General features: G+C 40.3%; 1 protein-coding gene across 1 annotated transcript in view; it reads left to right on the plus strand.

Annotated features, from left to right (window-relative positions):
• Positions 1-19,263, plus strand: part of LOC101719725 (cytochrome P450 2J2-like) — a 62,695-nt gene extending 43,432 nt beyond the window's left edge. The window contains exons 7-8 of the mRNA XM_021248202.2: positions 2,415-2,602; positions 18,745-19,263. Coding sequence (XP_021103861.2) covers positions 2,415-2,602; positions 18,745-18,852 — 296 coding nt within the window. The 3' untranslated portion in view covers positions 18,853-19,263. The remainder of the gene's footprint in view (positions 1-2,414; positions 2,603-18,744) is intronic.
• The last annotated feature ends 2,329 nt before the right edge of the window (positions 19,264-21,592 follow it).

Raw genomic sequence — 21,592 nt, forward strand, 5'->3', positions numbered from 1 at the left:
GACCCAGAAGCCTCCTCCTCTGTGTTGGGAGCCTACATTGATAACATTATTTGTACTATCTGTTCCATATATTGATATAAAATTCATGCTTTATATGTGTGTTTATTTATGTATATGTATCTTAAATCATGATGCAAAATGCATTTCTGCCAGAGGACTATAGTTTTTTTCAAAGTTTAAAGCTTCCAAATTAGGATGTTGCATTAGGGTTCTCAAGAGGAACAGAATCAACATAAATATATACACGATTATGCAAGAGATTTATTAGGTGAGCATACAGGGTGAGATGCAGAAGAACTGACAATGATCCACTGGAAGATGGAAAATCAGAGGAACCAGTATCTGTTCCAGCCAAGAAGATGGAATCCTCAGAACAATAGGGATCAAGGGTGCAAAGCCAGTCAAAGGTCAAAGAATCCTACTACAGAGTCACCAGTGTAAGTCTGCATTGGAAGGCTGAAGGCACTGGAGAGTGATGTCCAAATGCAATAGCCGAGACTTGAGCTCTCCCAAAATGGGAACACTTCCTTCTTCTCTCCCTGTTTTTAATCTATCCAGGATGGGTTGTCCTCACTGGCTGAGTTTGCTGGCCTATGTGTCAGCCATGCATGCACACACCTAGAAGTGCACTTTACTAATTGGCCAGGTGGTTCCTACTCAAGTCAAGTTGATCTATCACAATAATGATCACAGATGGAAACTGGGCTTCTGGAATAGAGGATCCAAAATAAGAATGAACTAAAATTATAGAAGTTTACACCTATGTTCATAGCAGCACAATTTTCAGTAGCTAACAAGTGGAAGTAACCTAAGTGATTATCAACTATGAAGGAGGAAACAATATGTGGAATATACATGAAATGGAATCCTACTCAACTTTAAAAAGGAATAAAATTCTAAAGTATGCTATAACAAGTGTATTGTTAATAAACCAGACACAATAGCATAAATGGTACATGATTACACTTATATGAGGTATTAGAGTTGTCAAGGTCACTGTGAACAAATGGAGAATTGTGGTACCCATGCATTGGGAAAGGAGGAAATGAAGCTCCCTTTATGAATACAGAGTTTCAGTTTTGCAAGGTGAAAAATTTCAGAGACTGCACAGCAATGAGAATATATTTCAAATTAATTAGCCATAAGTTAAAATGATTTAGATGGTACATTTTATGTTGTACATATTTACCCAATTAAAAGTATGGTACTTCAATTAATTTTCCTTCTTAAAAGTAGGCAGTAAATGAATGTTACTTGTTTATTTCTCTCTCTGTAAAAGAACTATAGGCTTTGTAAAGCCCTTAGGATTCTAAAGACCTTTTAACTGTTGCTCTGTTGTGTCTAGAATGAGGTCTTTCTTCTCACTCTCTAATACCCTGAGCAGGACGACTGCCTCTCCACATTAAGAAGTGAGGAAGGAAAAGGCAGCACACAACTTTCCTTCTTAGGGTTTGTGCAAGGATGAAACATGTCTTGTGCTTACATTCCATTCACCAGAGCTTAGTGACTTGGCCACATTGAGTCAAAAGAGAACCTGGGAAATGTAGTTTCCACCTGGAAAACCAAATATTCATCTGAAATCCCTATTAGTGTATAAAAAGAAGAAAACATATTGGGTGACAGGTAGCAGTTTCTATCCTTGTTTTTGACCCTCGCCTAAGTCAATTCATGTAAATCTCAAAGAATCCCCCAAACAAAGGAAGAGTTATGCTCATTAATGATACAGGAACTTTGAGACTGAAAGGCCTTCAGTAACTTGCAGCAATGATGTTGTAGAGCAAGAGTTTCCTGTCCAGTTTGGACTCACATGTCTCCTTGAGAAGTTAGAGTCCATAGATCTGCTGTGTCTGACAGTTTGTGTCCTCTCCACGAAATCCATATGTTGACACCTAATTAGCAATGTGATGGTACTGAGAATTGGGGGCCTTTGATGTGATTAGTGCTCCTGAGTGGGACTATTTGGAAAAAAAAAGTTTCAGAGAGCTGCATTGCTCCTTAGCACTTGTCAGCACACAGCAAGGAGGTGCAGTCTATGAGTGAGAATGAGGTCCTGCAGGCATCAAGTTTGTTGGGGATTGGATCTTGTATTTCCAAGGATCCAGAACTGAGAAATAAAATTCTATAGTTTGTAAGGCAGTCACTGTAGGGAGCATTATTATAGCAACCTCAATTAGACATGACTGTTCTATGAACTTAGCTGTGCTCATCCTAGATATTCAGTTCCTTAGGACACCCAGGCTCAGGAAATTTAGAGCATTGGCAGTTTTCTAAATAAGCCCTAGAAAGGACCATTTTGTTGATTTGCAGATTGACCATAGCTGAAATCAAATAGGTAATCTCTAATAGAACATTACCATATCTATATAAAAAATCATAAAATTTTAAGAAATAATTGAACCCCCATTGTCTTCCAGAAAAAGTACATGCTGAGATTGACAGAGTGGTTGGCCAGGGGCAGCAGTCAAGCTTGGCCAACCGAGAGTCCATGCCCTATACCAACGCTGTCATCCACGAGGTGCTGAGAATGGGCAACATCATTCCTCTGAATGTTCCCAGAGAAGTGAGTGTTGATACCGCTTTGGGTGGATACCACCTGCCAAAGGTAAGCAGACACTCTCTGAGCCTTTGTCTTTGAGCCTGTCTTAGACCTCATCCTAGAAAATTGTGAAACGTGTTCCAGTCCTAAGGAATCACTTACATGAGCAATGATATATCATCCTTGTTTGTCTTAATGCCTGACATCCCCAACTTAGGGAAGAAAGGTTTATGTTGGCTCACAATTTGTAGAGGTGTCAATCCATGGTTAGGTGGCTCTGAGGCAGGATGATATGGCAGAGGTGTATGGTGCAGGGGATGCAGTGCATGGCATGGTGGGAAAAGGGAGAAATCCAGGGAGGAGAGAGGGAGACACACCAGTGCAGGTCATGCCCCCAGTCACCCACTTGCCCTGACCAGGCTTCTGTAACCTGCCAGACGTCATTTGGGAAATCGGTGACAAAGTCCCGTAGTTGTAGAATGTTAAGTGTGAAAGGACGTTTGAGACACTCAGCTCTCCAGTCACGCTAACACTGCTGTTTCTACCATGATTTCCCCGATAGTATCACTTCAACAACATCGACCTACAGCAAGGGGCTAGTCAATTATGTCTGAGAAAAGAAGCTGTGAAATATTAATTATTATAAGAAGGACAAAGCACTTATTAAGCAACAATTATGTGCATTACAGTACTAGGCTGTTTCAAAATGTCTTAGTTCTCAGGATAAATTTTCTTTTATTTTATAGATTAAGGTGAGGCTCAGGAAAAATAGTTTTGCAAGAGATCTCTCAACTACAAAATGACGATAGTTGAAATCCAGAACGAGCTCTACGCTGATTATTTTCACTACATAATGCTCCTCTCAGGACTTGCTTTCATTTGACTGGGAAATAATCTCCCCTCAGTCCTTCTCCATTGGCCCCTGTTAAGTTTCCCATCTTCACCAACAGAAGACATCTCCTGCTACCAGGTCTTAAGATCCCCCACGGTCAACTTCTCTGTGTCCCTGTCATCTTCCGTGCACAAACCACATTTAGGTGTCTCCCTTGTGCTCTGGCCCACCTGCTCACCTGTGTGGATCTGTGCTAGTTTGTCTAAGTCCCTCTGAATGGGCTTCACTCAGTAACACTCTCCAGTGGAGGAGCCCGAAACCTGTCCCACTGAACACTGCCAGGTAGTGTCACTGCAGAGCCAGGAAGTCCTTCCTTTTTAACTGAGCATCTCCTGGGTGTGGCTGAGGTGTGAACACACCAGGTGCTCTTTGTATTTTTCAAACCATTCATCAACCTCCAGAGCACCAGGCCTTCTCGCTAAACTGCTTTTACCATTAATTTTTAGGTTCAGATTGCATAACCATACTCAACACTAAGAAATCTAATTGCACCTAGGTAGGAGCTGTGTCTTTGACTTAAGGCAGACCTAGTTTAAGAACTAGCTCTATGTCTTCCCCCTCTGTGACTCTGAGTGCATTGTGAAACCTTGGGTCTTCAGCTTCTTTACTGGTAAAATCCACTTAAACTCACATCAGGCTTTTCATGGAGATAAATGTGATCTTACATACAAAGCTTCATGCTCAAAATAGCAATTATTACTTTTAATAACCCAACAAATATGCACTAAGTATGTAAAACATTTGGGTCTGAAAAACAGCACTGGGAAATATAAGGACAGAAGCACCTTGCTAGAAATCATGAGGGGTGACCAAAGGGATCTCTCACTGGTTCTACAAAGATGTTGTCAGAATCCTCCAGCTAGAGTGACAATTAGGAGCCAGATGACTTGAGGAGGAGAGGCTTTTGAAGAAAGGGAGTTTGGGACCATCTACTAAAGAAGGTCAAGAAGTTAGTTTATGAAAAGTTAAACCGAAGAATCTTCATGAGATAAACATGGGAACATGGGCTGTTAGAACAACCTGAGTAAGGCCACCTTAGTGAGAGCACCAGTGTTACTGCTTTTGTCTAGGTGTTCCCCCAAAAGGCTCATGGGGGGCAAAGTTGTGGTTTTTTGGAGGTGGCTGGGCCTAGCATGTGTGGTGCTGGGATTAACACTGCCCCAGCCCAAATGTGAGTGCTACCAAGCCTAACAGCCAGCAGCCTGGATGGAATATAAGGGACATAAAGAGGGATGCTGCCATTACTTGCTGCTGTTTGTCTTCTGCTGTCTCCTGCCCACTCTGTGAGGCCCTCTATCATGCCACCCTGCCTTGAAAACAGTCAATTATGGACTAAAACTTCTACAAACTGTGAGCTACAGTAAATCTTTTCTCTTTAACTTTGCTTGTCAGGTGTTTTGTCTCAGCAATAAGAATAGTAACTAAGACACCAGGCAACAGAGAAGGGAGGGTTCTGGTGAATCAGAGGATGGGTTGGCATACTGGGAGTGTCAGGAAGCATTCAAAGGTATCATGCTTGCCATGTGAGTACATGAGCTATATGACATGATTAAGTCTTGTTCAAAGCACACTGAACTCTCTGGATATGGAGTAGATTGAAAGGGTGGCAGGGGAATGGTAAGGAGGCATTATAGGAGCCTGAGTGCACAGGCTGCAGCCTCAAAGAGGAGCCTGTTGTGGACAGGGAATGGAGGTGTCATAATGAACTGATCGGGATATCCACCAGCCTCAGTGGTGGGTCCTATGAGGAAGCATGAGGGAAAGGCTCACTCTCTTACCTCCAAGATTTCTGGTCCTGTGCTGGAGGAACAGAGGTTCCTGGCCTTGGCCACCTGATAGTGTTACTAACCCTGCTGTGAGTGGGGAGAACAGTTGATACTGGAGGTTAGAGAATGAAGACTCACAAGAGAAGGTGATGTCTTTCCCTCTGCAGAGTTGCTGTGGTCATCACATTGCTGAGGAGCTGGGTGGTTTGGTCACAGTGTGTGCTGCCTGGCTGTCACATTGCTCTCTCCTCAGTACCTACATGTCCCATCCTAATCCTACACTGACATCTCTCTGCACAATAAACCCATTCAACACTCAGAAATAGTCTAACCTCCCTGGAACTTTCCCAGCAGGCAATGACAGTGTGTCCTCCCTAATGGCCCTGTGAAAAAGCATAGGATGCTGGAGACTGAGCTCAAAGGATGGTGGAATTGGCAGGGTGCAGGAGCTGAGACCAACAGCAGGCTCCACCCAGGGAGTCCAGGGCTCTGTCCCTGTGCCTGAGTGTGTTGCATGGCTCAAGCCTCCCCTGACTCTCTGCTGCCTTTTCTAGGGAACTATGATCCTGACCAATTTGACTGCACTGCACAGGGACCCCACAGAGTGGGCAACTCCAGACACATTCAACCCAGAGCATTTTCTGGAGAATGGACAGTTTAAGAAGAGGGAATCCTTTCTACCTTTCTCACTGGGTGAGTTGTGAGGACAGGAGTGAGATCACAAGAGTTCCTCCCTCCAGTCTTCCTCCTCTTCTCTCTAGTCCTTGCCTTTGAATAAGATTCTTCCACTTGGCCCAGCCCAGCAGGACTCCATGTTGCTGTTGGCTGCAGCCCAGCAGTCCCTGGATTCCACATTGGTTCCTATCCTGCCTGAAACCCAGTCATTCCTTTTCCTGTGATGGAGTTTTCACATTTCCTATGATCACTTCTCCACAGTAATAGAGACTCATACCCTGACTCTTGCCCACAAAGAATGTTGGACATCTGCCATCTTCATAGAGAGTTTAATTGTCACAATTTCTTCTTCAGTTCACAAATTCAGCTCACAGAAAAATAGAGATGATATTTGAATATGGAGATTGGGAGCAGCAAGGGAGAGCAGCTCCCTACTTACCTCGTGGGCACTAGAGTGTGATTTGAATACCACCATTAAACTACATTGGGTTATGCTTTATATGAAATTCTTAAAGACTTCTTTTTGCCTCTATAAATATTCATTACTTTTTAAAACTCAAATTAGTAAATATATATTTTTTGCAACATGAACAGTCAAAAGGCTGATTCAGTGAAATCTCTTTCTCTTTTATTTTCAGCCCACATCGAAATGGCTTTTTAAAACACCTAGCATCATAAAATCAGTAGCAATTCACCTTACTATATTCCAACCATTTTATTGTAAATGTTGGATATATTTTCAAAATAATGTCACAAATTTTTAAATTACACATTTAGCAAACCTGTATTTTGTGTCACTCAGTCCTAAGGATATAAACATGAATTAAATAGAAAACAGAAGAACATTTCTGTCATGGACCACTTGCCCTAGTGCAATGATGGTGAATCTTTTAGAGATGAGTGCCCAAACTGTAACCCAAGACCAACTTATTTATTGCAAAGTGCCAACACTGAGATTTTAGTTTAGAAAAAGCAACTCATACCTTAACATCCTTTGTCTTAAAAGGAATACAATTAACATACATGTTATAGATTGTCTACCAGTGCCCTAGTGTAACCTTACAAGGTTCAAATTACCATCATCACTTTGCAGATAAGGAAAGTGAATCCCAGCCAAAGGTGGGAATTATAGTCATAATGTTCCTGTAGCTCAGGTAGAGTGAGTGTCCATCAGTTTGATCAAAACCTAAATTTTGTGCCTTCCTCACCCTGTTTTCTGAATACAACATAGTGTTTCCCACAAACCATACTGTGGAAGGCATGGAATTTGCTTATAATTAACTTATAGTGAAATACAGATTGGCTTTTTGAAGCATCACCATTTTACTGCTGGTGACACTGAGGCTCACATGGGATGAGGTGAGACTTGCCTCCAAGGTGGTGGGATTCCAAAGTCCATGTTTGTTCTTCCTGCTGTGCTGTACTTGATGTGCCTGGGCTGATTCTGATTGTATCCCCTGTCTTTCCACACAAAGTTCCAGGTCACCTATGCACACAATGAAAAGTCACTTCTAATGTGAAAGCATGTCTGGGACGTAGAAATGCCTTCCAGGTTTCCTGTTCAAAGTATTTTCATGTTTTCTCTTACTGCACAAAGTTTTAGGTGCACATTTCAATTATTATAATGATTCCTGTTCATGGTTGTGGCATCAGATCTATGAGAAACTGATGCAGTAGGAATATGGTCCTTTGCTCATTCCACAAAACTGCTTTACCTGGGCCAGGGATTTAGCTCAGTGGTTTCACCACCTGCTGCACAAGCTCAAGGACCCGAGTTCAATCCCCGGTACCAAAAAAAACAAAAGTGCTTCACCTAATCATTGCTGCAACTCTGCTGACTGGAATCTTATTTGATGTCCATGCCTTTAAAAGAAGAAAGGATCCTCTAAGCCATGTGGTGTGCACCTGCATGTCATTTCTTCATATTTCAAGTGCCTCTTCTGCATAGCTGCTTCATGTTTCACCATGTTTAAAAATGTCTTCCATCTAGATTGACTATAGTATGAAAAGGACATATAGGGACACACTGGTGCTTTGTAATTGAGAATTGTATTACAGACTTTGGAAATAAATTATCACATGCAATCCCTATAGACACCTAGTAACAAATAATTGGACAGGAAATGAATTGTATCTTCTTTTGTAGTGTAATCAAACTAAAAAATGAAAGAATTGTGTCATCTCCAAAATCATGTGCCCAAAGAATAAGCAGAACAGGGCCTAAGACTCAAATTTTTATACTTCCATTGTAGTGCTTACTACACTACAAATAGAAAGCGATGTGCCTTTCCATTTTAAAGAGTTTTCAGCTTAAAATTCATTGAGTTCATACCATATGTATCTTTTAGAATATTGCTGAGTAATAAACAGTTCAAAACCTCTGTCAGTTAAAGCAGGGAGCATTTGTTATTGCTTACCCTGTGCATGTTAGCCATGTGGATCTGTTCACTGTGTTCTCTTACATGGTGAGGAGGTCAGCTGGCTCCAGCTGATCTAAAACAACCTCAGCTGAAACAGTGGTGCTCTTTCTTCAGTCTTTCTCATCCTCCACCAAGCCAGCTGAAGGGAAAACAGAAGCACATAGGGGCCTTAAGGTCCAGGCTGGGATGCAACACCACAAGGACTCCCCCTTCTTTCTGATGACCAATGCAAGAAATGAGGCCAGGCCCAATTCAAGAGGAAAGGGAATTAATTACTACAATTGTTGATTAGAATAAGAAAGAAGTCACTTTGCAACCATGGTGCAGCCAAGGCAAAGGGAAAATTGGAGATGTTTTGTTCTCACTGTTTCTCACTCTGATTGAGAAGAATATAATTTAGACAGCACAAGTGATTTTCCTTGGGTTCTCACCAAAGATGTTGACAGCATGAGACACAGTAAAATTGAAGAGACAAAAACATAAAAACATTCAGTAGATTTACAAACTACATCCAGTTTTTCTAGCACATTTCTATCTTTGGCATATAGTTCCTTTTCCTCATGCTTTTTCTAGAATTCCAGCTCAGGAAGAAAGAGGTACAGTCATCAGTTTCTCTTCTTGGAAAAGGTGCCTAGGTGTAGGGTTGTTCCCTTGTGTGGTCAGCAGGTGCACAGCTGTTTCTGCACATTCAGATGTTCTTGTCCTCATGGAAGTCCCCTCCTTTGAGCCATCAAAGCAACAGGCAGCTTCATAATAGTCAGGAGTCTAGTGTCTCAGGTCAAAAGGAAATCATTGGATCATAGACAACTGGGTTAGGAAGGCAACTTCACTATACACGTAATTGATCTAGTTGGTTAATGATGGGGAGAAGTACAAATATCTGTTATCCCAGGTCAAAGCTTTGAGGTGGAATAGTCCTTGTATTCATAATTTTTAAACCAAATGAATACATGCCATCTATTGGGATGTTTGCTAGTCATAGCATACTAGTTGAACAGGAAGATCTTTAACATGGAAGAAAGATTTCCCTTTGGGAATGGTATAATCCCAGTCACAAAGTGGTCACAGATGTAGCTAGTTTTTTAAACCTGGTTCTTGACTCTGCAAGCCTACTTTTGACATAATATATGGATTGCTCTAACAGAATCTTGGGACAACTGATTTGGTATCATTTTAACAAGTTGCTAATCCTACTATATGTGATGGGTACAAGATAAAGATCAGAACATTCATGAGTTAGGCACATGGCAATGGAAAACAACAGGCACAAAGTAATAAAACAATGGTTACCAGCTATATTCAGATTTACTGAGCACTTTTGCATACACAATCTAATTTTATTCCCTCAGCAAACTGCAACAGAGAGAACAAACTGGAAGCATGCATACATTAACAAATCCCCAAAAATATTTATTGACACAGATAAAGTCAAAGTAACAATAACATCATATAGGATTAGCTGCAGAAAATATTGCCTGTTATAATCTACAGGAAAATCACCGCTAGGATAGTGAGGAAATATGTCAAACTGTTAAGTATAGTTTGACTAGCATTTTAGGATTAAAAAGATCTTTCATTATCTCCTTTGTGTATTTCTTTTTTCTCATTTCCTTCATGTTCAGTGAATATGTATTACTTAGCATGAATGAAGGCTATTAAACAGCACATATGAATTTGGTGACTGTTATTGGTGTGGACCATCATAGCCCAGTGGAGAAAGAGGCCACTTACTCAGGGAAGGTGGCAGCAGAAGCCCAGATCAGGTTTGGGATGTGAAGCAGAGGTCATCTATATGAGCTTTTGGATAGCTTGATAGAAAGATACAGAAATGAATATAGACATAAATGTGGGATAAACATACACATATGACCAAATGCTCACATTAGCGATACAGGTCTATCTCAGGTTTATCTACTGAGATGACATAGGCAGCAACATCCTGAGAGGAATGAGCATGCTTACCCAGATCTGTATTTCTATGTATCATTTTCCAATAAAAGAAATGAGGATTTTAAAAATAATGGTGTACTTCATGACTAGGGAAGGGAAACTAAGATATGTCTGGAAAGTATTGCTGTGCCAAAAGTCAGGAAAGGCCAGCTGGAATGAGCATGTAATGATGAAATCTGGACTATTTTGTGCATGAACAAATAATAATAAGTAAGCAAGCGGGGCCAGGGATTTAGCTCAGTGGTTTTGCCGCCTGCTTCCCAAGCACAAGGACCTGATTTTGATCCCCTGCACCAAAAAACAAAAAAAAGTCCAATAATTAGTAAGAGATTACAACATTTTGGACAGTGATAGGGATCCGTAAATCTCTACAGATATCAATACATGAATGACTAAAGAAATGTGGAAAGGTACAAGCATTAGAATGCAGTAAATATGGAAAGGGTAATAGACTTTTTTAAAATCATGATTTGGTAGCAATCATTAACAATTAATTTGGCCAAAAAAATAGCAATAGAAACTAGTGAATGAAAGTGTAATGAGGATTAATTTATTCATATATCTTCAAAATATGTTCTTTCCAAAAGAAAAGAATGAATTTTACAGGGAGACCTTGGTAGATACCACCTTAATCAATTGATCACCAGTAATAAGACTACTCCAAATTCCTGTCTGGTAAGAAGAAATGAGAAGAATCCAGCATATTTGTACCAAAAATTACAGACCCTCACAGCTTACTCGATTCATGAGGAAATATGAGAGACATTTACAAAATAACTGCCCTATAATGCTTAAAAATTCCAAAGCCAAGAAATCTGCATAAAGAATAAGGGATTTTTCCAGGTTTAGGAGACTAAAGGGACATGACAATGAAGGCAGTGCATGGTATTGCCCTGGACGCTTTATACTAAGGGCGTTAGAGGAGCACCTGGCAAGACCTGAATGGGATCTCAGGCTACTGTGGTGGTCACACACCAACACTCTCACTGACTTTGGTGGCAATGTTACAGAACGTCCTTCCTTGTAGGAAATACATTCTAAATTTTTTGTGGGTACTAAAGGTAATTTATTTTCAAATAACTCAGGAAAATCCAATTCTTTCTATGATTTTTCCAAGTTTTCTCCACTCCTGAAGTCAAAATAAATGGCATATTATGGAAGCTATCACAGTAAAGAATTAAAATGTGTACAAAATTGTTGTAGTTAGGCTGCCATTCAGAACGTTTAATTCAAGGTCATGTTTTAAATCACATACTTCTGTTTTGGAGAATGAATATCATCAACTTAATGTGAACTACCAAATTCCTAGAATGTTTATTACTGTCCAAGGGTCACTTTTGGGAGGAAGCAGCACAAAGGATTGAACCCAAGGCTGTTGCACTGAGCTACATCTTCAGCCCTTTGATATTTATCTATTTTTGAGACAAGGTCTGACTAAGTGAGCTGCCAAGGTTGGGCTTGAATTTGCAATCTTCAGCCTCAGCATCCCAGAGAGCTGGGATTACAGGGATGCAGCACCACACCACACCTGGCTCTGTCTGAGTGACACTTTGAAAGACTTCATTTGCTGTACAAATTGTTAAATCACGGGCTTATGTGAATTGCGCCTCCATCCTCCAAATTATGTACTGTGGTTTTTATCATAAACACAAACACATTACACATTTTCACAAAGGCTAAAGATTGTGTTGCTGGCCTCAGTCACAGGGCTAGAAGGGGGGCACTGGACCACAGGAGCTTTTGACCAAAGGGGCTGTAGAAATGAGACTGGACCACATATTGCAAACAGATACCCACCTGCACAGGAAAAGCTTCATGGGGACAGAGGGGAGTCGCCTTAGCTGAACTGGCAGAAATAAATTAACAGTTGTGGAACAAAGAAAGTGGCCCTTTTTTATTAATTTTCTAGGGTAAGTTAAAATTTACAAATTAACACTGGTTAGGGGAATGTTTTCAAAAGATTTTATTTATTTATTCATTTATTCATTCATTCATTCATTTTAACAGTTATGGACCACGAGATGGTTGCAGTCAGCTTCCCCTAGCAGCTGTGGAATTTTTGTTTATCTGTTATCCTCCTATGCAAAGCATCCAGGCCTTGTGAGTCTGGTCCCAAGCATAAAGTGCTTCAAATGTTGGGCTCCTGTGCCTGCTGAAAAAGCACAAAAGCAGGCATAGCAAAGAGGGGAGAGAGAAAGAAAAGAAAGCAGATACCTGTTCCCATGGGCAGTAGCCCAGTCAACCCTGTATTCAGTCTGGACTAAGTATTTTTAAGTAACAAACATGTCTATGTGCACGTCTAAGTAGAACCTGCCCAGTGTTAGACACAGTATGAATACAGAGATGACAAACTTCTTATACCATTTCAGTCTCCCATCAGATGTCTGTAGGTTCAATGCAGGGTCACTGGGCTCACCTAAAGCAGCTGACAGTTCTGAGGAAGGAAATCAGGCAGCGGTTACCACAACCCACACATTAGAGATGCTCTGAGGCAAAATTGGTGGAAGCTAATCGTGTATTGTTCGGCTGTGCAACCTACAAAATTAGCGATATTTGTGTTCTCTAAGACTGAGGTTGAATGTTTATTTGGGTCTTCTTTTTTTTCTCTTTTTTTTTTTTTGGTAACCATTTCTCATTTCATGGAAACACTGTTTCTGTGATTTTCTCAGGCTTATGACAGGTCTATTGAAACAAATATGCCATGCTCCAATGTCTTATTCTTACAGCACTTAGGGTTTACTTTGTCATCCCAGCCTTCTGTTCAACCAGTCTCAGCAAGGTTGTCCCTGTCTCACTCTTGCCTGAGAGCTTTATGCTCCTTATTCTTAAACACTCAAGGCCAAATGCCTCTTCTCCTATAACTGCTGTGAGAACACATAGGGACACTGTCTCTATGTTCTTGAAGGTTAGGAAGGACTCTTCCTGTCCGATCTAAAGAGGACATTGGTAGTGGCATTGGCTCTTGGTGTGACAGGGCTTCAATTCCCTGGGTGACCATCAGATTGAAGTCATTGACACCTCAAAGACACAAATTTAGCAAGGAGATTAAACAAGCATTGGCCAAAGATTAGAAGCAGCAACATGAGAAGTGCCATTGAAAGTGCCACTGAGGGTAAAGGAGTTAGTAAAAGTCCCAGCCTTGATTATTTTTTCAGTACTAACAATTGTGTACCAATAATTGTCTTTTGTTATCTCTGCTCATAAAATTGCTTTTATATGTTAATATTTTATGATGATAATCTAGATTTTTTAATAACAAGTCTGTTAGATAAGACACATTGATTCAACAAAAACCTATGATTTTTTAGAGCCTATTCTAATAGTTCTCTATAGGCAATTGTGCATAAGAACCCTTTCTTTATAACTTCTTAGCTCTATTTACATTTCATTAGGGCCAACAAAAGTGATTCTATCTTGATTCTGACAACTTCTATCCTTTCCTGCTATTCCCACCATCCTTGTGAGAATCTCACCACAGAAGTCATTCATCCACCATCCTGTAGTTATTTTAATGTCCCTCATATTGAGGATAGATCTTCCAATCATTGATGAGATGTGGTCCCTCCTTGGAGTGGAAGTGATTCACAGTTGTGAGTCAGGGTCATAACCTTTTAGCCACATGGGACCAATAAAAAGGAAGGAGCAGCAGTTAGGTCAAGTTTACCTGGAGTCCATTGTTAAATTTAATCTTATCTGTTGTATAGGTAGTGGCTATAACAATGGATTTTATAACAATGGATAAGATCATTTTGCTATGAATGATATTTGTGAAGAAATTTGAGAGATAACAGTTACAGTTTTTAAAATAAAAACACCCTACAAAATCAAGAAGAATAAGATAAATTTATGTAGTAATTAAAGGAAAAACAATTTGTCTGTAGTACTCGTTAGAATCTTTTCCTTGAATCTGATTGCAAATGCTTTAGAGAAAAATTAAATGTATAGCTAAAAAAAGAATAGTCATGCTTAAGTTAATGAGTGGAGTTTAGCAATTGACAGGGCAGCTAAATTATTTTCATGTTCTATGGGGGTGGTGGCAAAATGGTAGCATGCATGTTGTTTGTTTTTCTTTTAAGACAAAAGGTATTAATGTATGAGTTGTTTTTGTAAACTAAAACCTCAATATTCAAGGTTAATTTCCCTGTTGGCACTTTTCAATAAATAAGTGGGTTTTAGGTTGCACTTTGGGCACTCATCTCTAAAATGTTCACTGTCACTGAATGGCATTTGAAGATAACAATCGTGATTGATAACTTTGTACTATGACAGGTAGTTTTATAAATTTTATAAGATCTTTACAATATTAATATTAATACTAATACTGTATATCAGTGTCATTGTTAAATAATAGAAACTGGATTTAACCAGAATTATAAAGTGATCATCATTTAGAAGACTAAAAAAATAGATATTTAAGCAAACTCAATATCTAAGGCTCTGTTTTCTTAGGTTATGAAGGTAGTTGTCATCATAAGAATTATGCTGATAAAATATATATCTTTGCTGAGTCAGTTCTTGCAAGCTTTGCTAAAATCAGATCAATATTTTAAGAAACCATCATTTCCAAACTTAGAGAAATCAAATACAGTGAATACTATATATTTTTTGTGGTTTTATCAAAACACAGCCTAATGTCATTGTATTATTTTGTATATAGAGTTATACATATTAATCAGAATTTTAACTACATTGGCTTTACTTATTACTAAAGTCAGAAGAAACTAATCTTGAATTGCCCTTTTTAATTATATCAATAATTTATGAAAATACATTTCATATAGCCAAATACATTATCATTTCTATAGAATTTTTACATGTCAATACTACCTGAATTTATATTTAACAAATGATGTTTTAGAATCTAATTTACTTAATGATGAGCTTTTCCATATAAACCTTTAAATGAAGAGTCTGCTTATAAACATTTGTCAATTTATGTTTATCTTATGTATTCACTTTAATAGTTATTTCTGGATTACTGTGAAAACCAAGATCAGACAGGCAGAGTGATCATTTCAAGGTGTTGCCTTATCAAAGAAAAATCTGAAAAGTCATATTATGCTACTTGCCATAGAGACACAAACCAATTTTATGTAGTTTCATATTAAAATTCCAACTATGAGGCAGATAACACAGCAAAGTTTATTTACCAATTTTTAAAAAAAGAATTAATTCCAAATTATATTTATGACAAAATAAAACAAATTGAGACTTATCCATATAGTCTAAGGCTAAGTTTCCTGTCTGTTATAAGATTTGTGGCCATTTGGATTTTAATTTGCTTCTTGTACATTTTTTTCTTTGGTCTATGAATTAATTCACAGATGTTTACGTTGTAACTACAGTTGGCTGGATACCAGGTTTCCATGTAACCTTGAATAGCAAAATTAGTTTAATACAAGAAGAAGCAGAAGAGAGAGAGAAAATATTGATGGAGAAAACCTTTATGTTATGCTAACCCTCTGAAGCCACTCTGTGAAAAGGAGAATCCTGGCAGCCACACAGTTGTTCACACTGGGGCAGTGTCTGCAAGTCCAGGTGCAGTAGGTCCTATCCAGTGTTCACACATCATCCTGACAGAGTCACCAGAGATGGTGCTAGATGATGCGAGCTTTTGAACCAGACATGGTGAAAGAGGCTGGGCCAAACACTGCAAGCGCACACACTCCTGCACGGACATTTCTTTATTGGAGGCAGTTTGGGGCATCAGCTGACATGGGGCTTTGGCTGAGGAGAATCATCAGTTGGTCAACAGAGTGACCAACTCTCACAGAACAGAGAACAGCAGGTTTATATTCATGTTCTCAGGTGGACTAAAGTTCCGAACTTCCCTTGGCTGGGGCACAGTTTCAATGGTGTTTCTTCTTGTGATGGACTTAGACCACCAGATGGTCACAGTCAGCTCATCCCAGGGGCTGTGGAATTTTTTTGACACTATCATCCACACCAAACATCCCTAGGATGGGGCTGAAGAACATTAGCCCCTTGAGCTGTTCATGTTGCTGAAGAAGCCCAAGGTAGTAGCAGTTAAGATGAAAAGTACAAAGAAAAGGAAAATACATACCAGCTCTCACATGCAGTAGGCCAAGTAAACACTCTATGAAAACCTTGGACTAAACAGTTTCCTATATTTTATTAGCATGTATTGGTTATACAGATAAATGTGTTTCATTGTAGCATTTGTACATGTACATAATATACTTTAATTGCCCCCATTCTCAACACTCCTCCCTTGAACTAAGCACTTAAATAATCAACATGTCTATGTGCAGAGGTGAGTAGCATTTGATACAAGGGTTAAGACGGCAAAGGGGACAGATGCAATATGAACACAAGATCCTTTTATCCCATTTTTGTCCCCCATCAGACATCTGTGAGCAAAGTGAAGGGTAATTGCCCTCAGGAAGAGTGACCTTCAGGCTCCTGGGAAGTAACCTAGGCCACTTTTCCAACCCACACAGCAGAAGTATCCTCTCCAGCAAAGCTAGTGAGAACCTACTAATGTATTGTACATCTGTGTGACCTCCTAAGTCAATGATCTGTGAGTTGACTAAGAATGAATGAGGTTAGAAGGGTTATTTAGGTTTATTCTTGGTTACAATATCTCATATCATGCAAGTTACTCTGCTTCTGTGGCTTTAAAAAATATTTATTGAGTTTATTGGTACATTTAGGTATACCTTATTTTCGCAGGGGGAGACAGGTGGAGAGTCCCCGAAGTCCCAGGCCTGACTCTCTGACAATGCAGAAGGTTGTGGAAGAATCAGAGATCAAAAATGTAGAAACAAAGTTGTACTTCTATTCAAGAAGCATGCAAGAGTACAGCTGGCTTCTCTCAGAGAGACAGGCAGTGGTGCCTGAAACGGAGCCACCATTGAAGGGGGGCTCAAGATGCTGGTTTTATAGTAGTTGGGGCCTGTTTTGCCTCTGTGCTGAGGGCACCCCTACTTGATTGGTTAATGATTAACTTAGCTTACTATTAGGGACAACAGGGAAGGGTCATTTGGGGGCTTTGAAGGGCCAAGCGTTTTTCCTTTTGATCTTAGCAAACCAAGCTTTGCAGGGTACAGCATGAAGAGGAGGTGCAACCTCACACTGTCCTCTTTTCAGGGGTGGTCAGGCCTGTTCTGCCAGCTATCTGAACTCCTTCAGCAGGGAGGAGGGGTGTCCCTCTTCTCTCTCTGCCTGTCTCTATCCCTACATTACGATCACATTCATCACTGAGAATTTGTGCCTGGATGTGATATATCTTGATTCTTCTTTTTCCCATTCTCCTGCCCTCCCTTCCACCCCTCCATGGCCTATGTACATAAACTTTGTTACCATCATTTTCTTCCTACTTTCAAATCTTCTTTCATTTCTTTCCTTTCCCCTGACCATCCTCCCAAGTTCCCCTCTTTAAACATTTTTTCCTATTTCACAATGTCTGTTATTCATTTTGGTCCTCAGCTCCACCTTCAGTTTCTCAAACCAAGGAAATGATTCAGTATTTACACGTGTGTGTCCTATTTATTTCACTTATGAGTATGCCCTCAATTTGCACCCATTTAGCTATAAATGTCTCAAATGTATCTTTATGGCTGAGTAGTACTCCATTTTATAGAAAAACCACATCATCTTTATTCACTCACCAGTTGATGGGCTTTTGGGCTGTTTCCAAGATTTAGTTATTACAAAGTGTGCTGCTATAAACATGGGTGCACATATTGCTTCTGTGGTTTTTCAGAGTCTCATGACAAGTATTTTGAGACCTATGATGTTACAAATTTAGTTACGCTGTACTCAAGCTTTATTTGTCATTCCAGCTTTCTTTCCATCACTGCCTCACACGGTGACCTCTAATACCCTCAGCACTGAGTTTCTATCCCTTTGCCTTCAGTTCTCCAAGTGCCAGGTATTAATTGGGATGTGGCCAGGGTGGTGTCCAGTGTGAGCTATGGAGGAGAGGACCCTGCTCAGCCTTCACATTGGAAGCAAAGGCCCTGGTGAAGACACACAACTCAAAGAGGAAGGAACAGGCAGTTCCATCTGGATGGCCATGCATGTCGGGGTTCCCACGATGGAGGAGGGTAATGGGCATAGGGAAGTGACTTAGATGTTAGGAGCCCTGCTCTGTCATTTACTCTTTTATACTTTGCTATCTTCTTTGAAGGATTGAGACAGCTTACATAATATTGTTGTTGTTTCATTGACTGCTCCTGTGGCTTTTTATTAAATGAGTTTTGAAAGGTTTTAGATTAGATACCCACTCTCTGAGTCAGCCCAGGCCTCCCACTTTCATTATTCTATACTCTGTTTCTTCACCCCACAGCTAACTTCTAAATGCATTTGACCTTGTGGTCCTGGATTTCCAGTTTCTGTCCTTTGGTGAATTCAAGTCAGACAAAAATAAGAGGCTGGATACAAAGCACAAGGTCTGGTTTTGCTGGAAGGTGTTGAGAATACCAGTTTCTAGAGGCAAAAAATGCCACCTGAAAAGATACATTATTTGTTTTTGTTCCACAGGAAAACGTGGATGCCTTGGAGAACAGCTGGCTAGGGCTGAGCTGTTTCTTTTCTTCACTTCCCTTCTGCAAAAATTTACCTTCAAGCCCCCAAAGAACAAAAAGCTGAGCCTGAAGCTTAGGATGGGTAGTACATCTTCCCCAGAGAGCTACAGCATCTGTGCTATCTCCAGGACATGATCGTGAAGAAGGAAAGTGAAAGCAAAGAAAGAAGAAATGGCATGTCTCTGAAGCCTCTGGTGCCCATACAGATGGAGGGGACAGAATGGAGGTGGGGGAGGAAAGATGGGAAGAATTGAGCTGAGAGGAAATTTGATCCCGATCATCTCTCCTATTTCCCTCAAAATTGATCCCGAGTAAATCATTTATGACCTAAATGATTTACCTTTTTATCCTGGAGATGAGAGGTGAAGGGAGACTCCTTCTCTAAATTAGTTCTTTGTAAGAATCAAAGCAAATAATGGAATCATGGAATTTAAGTGATTTGTAAGCAATAAAGCACATGAGAACATTATAGTCACACTGTTCCTCCTACTTGCCTTCCGTTTGCAAACATGTACTTGCATATGAGCTGTGGCAATTTCTCAGGTGCAAATGTTACAAAATAACCAACAAGAGTTAGAAGTGGAACCTAGGATATAGCCACAGAGCATGGCAAAAATGCTCTCCCCTTTGGGAATGTTGCCCAGTGCTTGATGTTGTTTCTACCTCACAATGAACTTCTGGGAGGTCATCAGGGAAGGTATACATTTGTTTTTACAAGCTTTGAAAGCACCTGGTGTAGACACACTTTCTATGTTGTATATAAGGAAACACCACCTTGTCCTGGGACCGTGGTCCTCATAGAGTGTGGGTGCTGCTGACCAAGCCTGGGAACTAGGTTTAGAGAGCAAACGTGGAAACTTTTTTGTTTTCAGAATATTTTCTTGCTTCCAAAATGGCAGAGCAGTGAGTGCCAGGAACTCAGCTTCTCCAGGACGAAGTGTCCAGGTCTGGAAAACAATAGCTCAGACAGGAATTGAACTGAATGGATGTTAACAGGGAACTACAGAAGAACTGGCAGGGGAGAATAAATAGGATTGATACAGAGGAAACAGATGACACTGCTGAGGAGAGACCGTGCAGTGGCACTGACAGTGATCGGCTAGCCTCTAGCTGGGAGGCAAAGTGAAACTAGCAATATTTTGGTCACAGAGAATAAGAATTGCATTGGTGTTGAAAGATTCATGAGCAGTTGGAACCAGCAAGGAAAACATAATGGCTCCAGAGCAGCCTTACACAGTAAATAGTTGGTGAGGAACCTCTCAGTACAAGCGCCCACAGCCACAATTGTGGAGCAAGAGCTCACAGGGATGGGATTGTTGGGATGGGCTGAGCGTTTAGACTTGGGTCTCAGAGCAGCTCCTTGGCTGCTTCCCACTGCCAAGTTTCCAGGGTGTGAGGGAAAGATGGTCCCAGGATACTGCCATCAGTTGGAGGTTAGATATGCTGTGTTACTTTTCTCTAGTCATTGAGACAATATACACAACACCCAAAGTTAAAGGGGGAAAGGTTAATTTAGCTCACTGTTTGAAGAGGTTTGAGTCCATAACCAGCTGGCTCCATGCAAGGGTTGTGCATGGCAGAGGGGCAAAATTTCATGGCAGCAGAGGACAGCGAAAGCAACAAGGGATCTTAACAGCATCCTTGTGCCTCTTTTATCTTGTTCAGGCTACTTAGGGTGGGAAGCACTCACACCATTACTCCTAGTGCCCTTGAGCCTATCATTCCACTGTGAAATCAATCACATACTCTAGATTCAGCCAGCTCTGAAAAAGCTCCATGTAAGACTGTTATGCCAAAGGAGCCAGGAAATCACCAAACACCAAACACCGGGACAAAGACAGATTTAAAACTGAAAGGAGTTTATTCAGATGCTTGGACTCCACTCTCTAGGAGAAGTGAAGCTCCGAGGCAGGGGACAGTACAGGTTTATAGGTAACTCAAACAAAGAAGTTCATGGAGAGGCCAATATGTCCTTCAGCCAGCTGCGAAATATCTTTCACAACCCAGTTCTTTTTCATCCCACCTATCTTGTCAGGATAGGGCATTCTGTGGCTACAGGGTTCGATGGTTACAGGGAGGCACCAGGCACCATCTGTTCCTGGGGAGTGATAAAGCATGTTTACAGAAGCAAAGAAAGTGGCTATCTTGTGGGGAATTCCAGCACTCTATAAGGGGAAGGGTATGAGGGGAGTTCATTCACAGGCCAAGATGGCATTTCTTAGGTACACTTTGGTCTCACATTCCCCACTGGTTTTCATACAGAATCAAACCTTTGATTTATCTCTGTCATTTTTTCTCAGGCGAGGGTTTGTACATTTGATTCAGCAACATAATAGTCAAATTTAATAATCTGTGAACTGCTGAGAGCATTCCATACAGTAAGGTAGGCATTGTATGCAGCAACACAATAACAACAAACATGTGATTACAATTAAGACTACAAGAAAAAGCTGTTTTAACCATTGCATATTAGGCAACCATTGAGTTAACCATTGAAAGAGATCCCATCATAATTTTTTATTATGTATTTTCTCTGCCAATTTTTTAAATTGTTTTATTTTTTCCTGAATCCCTGGGCTATTGTCAGTCAGATTAAAACAACACATATTTTTTATTTTTTCACATCCTTGATGATGGAACAAGAGCAAGTAATCTATTGCTGCCCTATTGTCTAGTATAGCCCATCGGTGTTCTTGTAACTCCTGATTAATTAATGCCAAGACAGAAGAGGTAGTGTTTAGACTTTGGCCACCTTGCATGCCAATTTTCGTACCACCTTTTCTGCATGAATTCCTATAGTGGGC

Source organism: Heterocephalus glaber, unplaced genomic scaffold, assembly GCF_053883595.1.
Source record: "Heterocephalus glaber isolate CG9 unplaced genomic scaffold, H.glaber_assembly_v1.0 deba00001447, whole genome shotgun sequence".
NCBI classification, from domain to species: domain Eukaryota; kingdom Metazoa; phylum Chordata; class Mammalia; order Rodentia; family Bathyergidae; genus Heterocephalus; species Heterocephalus glaber.